We start from the raw sequence: 6,000 nt of genomic DNA, 5'->3' as shown, positions 1-6,000 counted from the left end.
CTCTTAGCTGAAACCCCTGGAACTGGTCCATGCCTCAGCTGTGATACTGGCTTTGTATCTGTCAGACTGACCAGGGGTTTAGGAACATTTAAGGATTCCTTTCCCTTTCTGTTGCAGAATAAGAGTAGAACACAGCATTGCAGGGCCTTTCTCATTCTAAATGTTTGTGTGGCTTGGTTTTTTCTGTCCTGCAGTTGAGCTAAAATTTAATCTGGACCAGTACGTCCATAAGAGATACCCGGGCCTGGTGAAAATAGTGCGCAACAACAAACGGGAGGGGCTGATCCGAGCCAGGATCCAGGGCTGGAAAGCAGCAACCTCTCCTGTGGTCGGGTTCTTCGATGCCCACGTGGAGTTCAACATTGGCTGGTAAGTGCTGGCTGTTCTCAGAGGGACTGTGGCACTGGGACAGTGGCACTGGGACAGCGGCACTGGGGCTCCAAGGCTGTGGGAGGGCTTTGCTCAGCTCAGCTTACAGGGATGAGGCGGCTGCAGGCTGCTGTTACCACATCAGCAATTACTCCTGATTTGTGTTCCTGATTATTGCAACATTGCTGACAGGCTCCTGCAAGATCCATAAAAAAGCTGTTGTGCCTGGTCTAGCACAGCTCAGTGGAGAGAGAAGTAATTGAAACCACAATGGATGTGAAATCCCAAAGCAGTCAAATGGGGAGACACCATTAAGGAGGCTCTGGGCTGGAGGATTTCAAGTGCTTTTTTTACCTCCTTGTCATTTTCTAGCATTTCTTCTTAAAACCTTGAATACCAATCTGATTTCCTCATAAATTTTCTTGCATTTACATTTGAAGGAAACATTAAATTATTGCCTGAATATTTTAATAGGGCTTGAAATTAGCATGCCTTTCCCCATCCCCTTTTGGTTTAATGGGCCAGAAGTGCATTTGAAATAAACCTTTGTAGCACCACTTGGTGGCCAGTATTTGGCATTACTGGAAGTCCGGACTGTCGGAGCTGATTTGTACCATCAGCTGCAAAAGGGCTGCTGGGACCTTCAGCATGTAAAACGTGCATTTTCCAAAGATAGGCTGGTATTTGATAATGATGATGCAGAGTTACAGTGGAAATGATTATACTCTGCAATTCTGGGAGATATCCTCAAATTAAAACTAAAAATAGCTGTACTTACAACTAGAGAGAAACTTAATTGCAAAGGAGTAGAGTGTTTATTTTTATATGTCCATGAATATCTTTATAAAATGGAAGATACAATAAAATAAGTCTTGTAGTGCACCTGCTTTATGTTCATCCCATTTTTTTTCCTTAGGACTACGTTAGACTATAATAGCAGCTGTAGTTAATTTTCTAGAAGCTTAAGAGCGGATTTAATTTATTTATTTGCTTTTAAAGCAAGTAGATCGTTCAAATCTTTTCAAACATTCATCTAGGGTAATACCAGCTAGGGGACAGGATCAGGGACAGGGGAGAGCATGCTCTGGGTGCTGTCCCCAGTGCTTGTCCTGCCCAAGCTGCAGTTTTCTGAGGCTTGAGGAGAATTTTGTTATCATTTTATAAAGACATTGAGGTCTGACTGATGTACTGTACCCAGGGAAGCTTGGCAGTGGTGTCAGTAAGCAGGGAAGGGCTTTGTGGTTGCTTTGGGGTTTGTTAAGGTTTGGTTTTTTTACTGTACTGCTTTGCATTAATGTCAGAAAGGGTTGAAATCAGCATAGCAAGAACCTGGACTGCTCAGTGAGAGTGTGTGTGTATCCAAGATAAAGAGTTTGTGTTTCCTGTCCCTCTCTGGTGCACCCTCCTTCCAACAGAGCACTCAGGTCTCAGTTGTTCTGCTGAGCCAGGCTCTGCTCCTGCTGTGGGGCACTCGGTGGATAAATGGGGACAGCAAACATGCACCAGGGTCATCCTGTATCCCTTCATTTCAGAGCTGCACCTGTGGGCTTCCAGCGTTCCCTGCTGGTGTTTCTCCTCTTGTTCCACTCAACCTGTGTGGCTGCTCAGAGCCATCTCAAACCCTGTTCCACCCACTTCCTCCTAGTTTTAATTTTGTCCACCTGTGCACATGTGGTTGCCTGTTGTCTCCATTTTCATCTCATCTCCTTTGACTGGGAGGAGCTAAAGTCCTTCCATCTGGACTGCTCTATTTTTTCCCACCAGGTTAGCACTGCCCCCACTCCACAGCCCTATGAGCTCGGGAGTCAAGTGGGAGTCTCTTGTTAAAGCTCTGCTGTTCTGTTCTCCTACTAAGTTGCACCTTGCATGAATGTTTCCCCCCATTTTCAGTGCTTATTTATGTATTCAGAGGCCACACGGTTTGCTCCCACTAAAAGCTGTCTATGGATTATTTGTGAGGCAATTAAAAAGAAGCCAATTCCTTTACCACAGAAAAGAGTATTAGCTTTCTGTTTGGTTTGTGTTCCATCTAAAAGTCAAGTGGCTGCAGTGCAATTTCGTTTCCCAATCTATGGCTGTTTTACCTGCCTAATCAGTTGGCAGATTAATTCATAAAGAATCAAAGAAGGACTTCATCAGTTTCTCATGAAATATGCAGGACTGACAACAAAAAAACTTCTTTAAACAGTAGTGGCCCATTTACAGGTGGCTTTTTGCCTGATACCTCACTGTAGCATTTTATGGGCTCTCACAGCATTGCTCTCCAGGGACACTTCTTCTAAACTAAATTACAATCTGGTAGGATATAAAAAAATACTCTACAACCTGGCAGGTCAAATTAGCTATTGAATTATTTATTTTGCTGTGCTTAATTGCTGCTTTTTGGCTTCTCAGGTGTAGAAATATGTTATCTCAGAGCGGTGATTTTCAACTGACCTGTTCCCCTTAAGGCTTTTGGTAGTGTGAGCCAATACTGCTGCTGTGAGAGTGGGAAGTGGAGAGGACTGCCTGAAAGGGAGGCCATTGCTATTCATTCTCAAATGGAATTTAAAATTAGAATTACAGGGTAATATATGTGTACAGTTCACATGTGAAATTCTACCTGTCCCACTGTAGAACCTGGTCTGTTTTTAATGGTTACTTGATGTCAATGGGAGTCAGCAACCCAGCAGAAACAAGAGAGAGGAAAAGCTCCTGTGCTTTCCTCTCTGAGGGTATATTTAAGCTTGTTTAGTTCAGTTTTACTTCAGTCCTCTGAAGGTTTCATCATTCTTGCTCTGAATTTTGGGTTAGGTCTACCCAGTGTGCCTGAATCCACCTCCAGTAACACTGAGAGCAGACCAGCATATCCTGGATGCTGATTGTGTTGCAGAACATGCAGAGCATTGTATAGACTCGTGCCTTTGAGAGATGGGAAAGAATAACATGACAAGGAGAAGAGACCTTCCCTGCATTATGTCTGGGAGCAGGAAAGAGATTACAGAGATAGAGTGTTAATTCTCTGGGTGAGAAAAAGGACACATTGAGTGAAGGAGAGCAGAAATCAGTACATGAAAGGCAGAAACCACAATATATTAGCAGCCATAAAGAGGGTGCTAGGAGCAATAAAAGAAGACATAATGATAGAGTATTATTGTTGCATTCTATCTTAAGAATTGCTTTTGCTCCTATCACAGAGGTATTATCAGAGCACTGAATGGAGTTATGCAGTCCTGTAGTAATTAAAATTTTGCCAGACAAAGGGCGAGTATCAATAAGGAAGCAGTGAAGTAAGAGGATTTAATCAAAAGATTTCAACATACCGGACATGAGAAAGGGAACATGAAATATAAGTTGAGTATCCATCAGACTGTGTCACACGGGTCCCATCATTATGGATTATCCCTGAAGTTGTATAAAAATATACAGAACTGGTGTTTTAATGAACTAAGAAGAGCTAAAGATCAATATCCCTAGGCCTGTGGATGGTACTTTGCAGATGCTTCTTTATACTGTAAGGTGCAGTTTGCTGTGGTGACCATAAGCAACTGATTCTCAAAAAGGCGTGTAAAGAAGGCAGGAAGCTGATTTCCTCCTCATCTTCTACTGACTTTGATTATCCCAAGTACTCTGTAAGATGTGGCTGTGCTTTTTTGGGGCAAAGCCACAGGGTCTTTTTCCCCCTGAGAGCTCCCTGGTAACCTTTTCATGCAATGTACTGGCAGCCAATCTCTATTCACAGGTAATCTGTCCCCCCTGTTCAAGCTCAGGTGGCTCTCTGGGGATGTGACAAGGTCCAGGTGGCTCTTTCCTTCTAATGAGAAAAGTGGTGAAGGTGAAATTACCTTTGCAGTCCTTCTCCTGTGCAGTCTCTCCCCTCTGGAGTGTTCAAGTGCATCACTCCTGCTCAGGACATGGTTCATTGCAGCATCCCTGGTACCGGGCCAAGGCTGACCTGGGAAGCCCAAATAAAAAGGAAAGGAGAATGTGTGTTTAGTAGGGGAGTTTTTCCTCATCCAAAGCCTTAGGATCATTTTGGTAACTTAATGGAATACACATTTTAGATAGCAAAAGTGAACCAATATAATCTGAGTGGAGCATGCAACATAAGCCACGTGGGCCTTTGGGATCCGTGGGACTGTGCCAGCCGACACGCAGAGGATGTACCAGAAAAGCAGCTTCAACTGTTCATCTACCTCAACAACCTAGAATGTTCACTGAAGCATCCTCATTGCTTTTCAGTGGTGCAGAAAAGAGCTATTGAGGTTTGGCAGCCAAAGAGCTGATCTTTAACTCTCCAGCAGGCGTTGGGGCCGCGTTCCCTCCGTTCTGGCTGGGGGCTGTGGGTTTGAAACTTCCCTGGGCACGCGGGAATGCTGATAGAGATGTCAGGCAGGACAGATGGGGAAGTTCTCTCTTCTCTTAGAGACCGAGGAAGGGAGAATGAAATTTATTTCTTTTCTAGTTCTCTGAACACTTATTTACAGGAAAGGCATTCCACATTAAATATTCTGCAGATGGCCTCAGTGAAGAATTATGTATGTCCGTAGATCTGCTTGTCTGCATCTGATAAATGTATATTGTCAGTGAAATGTGAGGTAGCATGTAAAATCATGCAAAATAAGCTTTCAGTTTATACAGATTTCTTTTTTCTTGCATTTCTCTGTTAAGTTTACACTTCATGGTACCTGACAGTGGTAGAGCCAGAGTAAGATACGGTGTTAAACCCCTGAGCAATAAAATCTAGCAGATGAGACTTTGTTGACTTTCATTTATGTCTTATAAGGACTCTTCCCTAACTGCTTGCAAGAAAAGGAAAAATTCTGATTTGTGAAAGCAGGAAAAAGAAGGTTGGATTTTTTTAATGTTAGTTCTTCATTTTTTTATTGGAGTAAAAAGTAGCATAGTGATGGTGGAGAAGAAAAAATGACAGCCGTGTTTATGTCAAAAGAACCCAGAGATGAGGGTATTTAGATACCCACCAGGGGTAGGGCAGACTTGGAGAGACATTTCCCAATGCAATTCCTGTCATTTAGGAAAGGACTTACTTTTTGAACAAATTTAGAAAAAGTGACATTTGGGCTGCAGGGAGGAATTTTTTGACAATTGCCTTGTACAGCCATTCTGATTAAGAACTGGAAGCTAAGATCTGCTTCTCAGATGGTGCATGTTAGCAAAGCATCCCTGAAGTTGTGAAGGCCATTGAAGTGACAAAGTTGGGCAGCAGAGGATCTGGCCTGCACCATGCATGTGGATTCCCTTGGATTATGTGCATTTATTCCAATGTTGTGCCTTTTTTAAAGTCTGCTTGAAGTCAGCAGGTGTTTTTTACATGTTTTAAAAGGTGAATTATATAATCATGTGCACTGAGGAGCTCATTACTAACTTCTTTTTATCTGTTTTTTATCTGGAAGAAGCTGTTCTTTTTAGCATTGTGAAAAATCAGGCTTCCCTTTGGCATGAATTCTCCAGCAATCTGATAAGGATGTAAGACAACACAGAGTTTTTGTTTGCTGTGGTTTCCCAGGGGGTTGAGCTGCTCTGAATCAAGCCAGTGTTAAATACAGAATGCATATATGTTCAGAGATAGACTTACAATGGGATTAGAGAGGCCTGTGTGATCACAGTATGGCTCCTGCCTTTGCTCTCAAT

At 42.9% G+C, this 6,000-nt stretch overlaps 1 protein-coding gene across 1 annotated transcript in view; it reads left to right on the top strand.

The window, feature by feature from the left end:
* GALNT9 (polypeptide N-acetylgalactosaminyltransferase 9) overlaps window positions 1-6,000 on the top strand; it is a 131,862-nt gene that overhangs the window by 47,048 nt on the left and 78,814 nt on the right. Inside the window, exon 4 of the mRNA XM_008634089.2 lies at window positions 195-369. Coding sequence (XP_008632311.1) covers window positions 195-369 — 175 coding nt within the window. The remainder of the gene's footprint in view (window positions 1-194; window positions 370-6,000) is intronic.

Source organism: Corvus brachyrhynchos, unplaced genomic scaffold (assembly GCF_000691975.1).
Source record: "Corvus brachyrhynchos isolate BGI_N302 unplaced genomic scaffold, ASM69197v1 scaffold114, whole genome shotgun sequence".
Taxonomy (NCBI): Eukaryota; Metazoa; Chordata; class Aves; order Passeriformes; family Corvidae; genus Corvus; species Corvus brachyrhynchos.
This window is presented reverse-complemented; position numbering and strand designations above follow the sequence as displayed.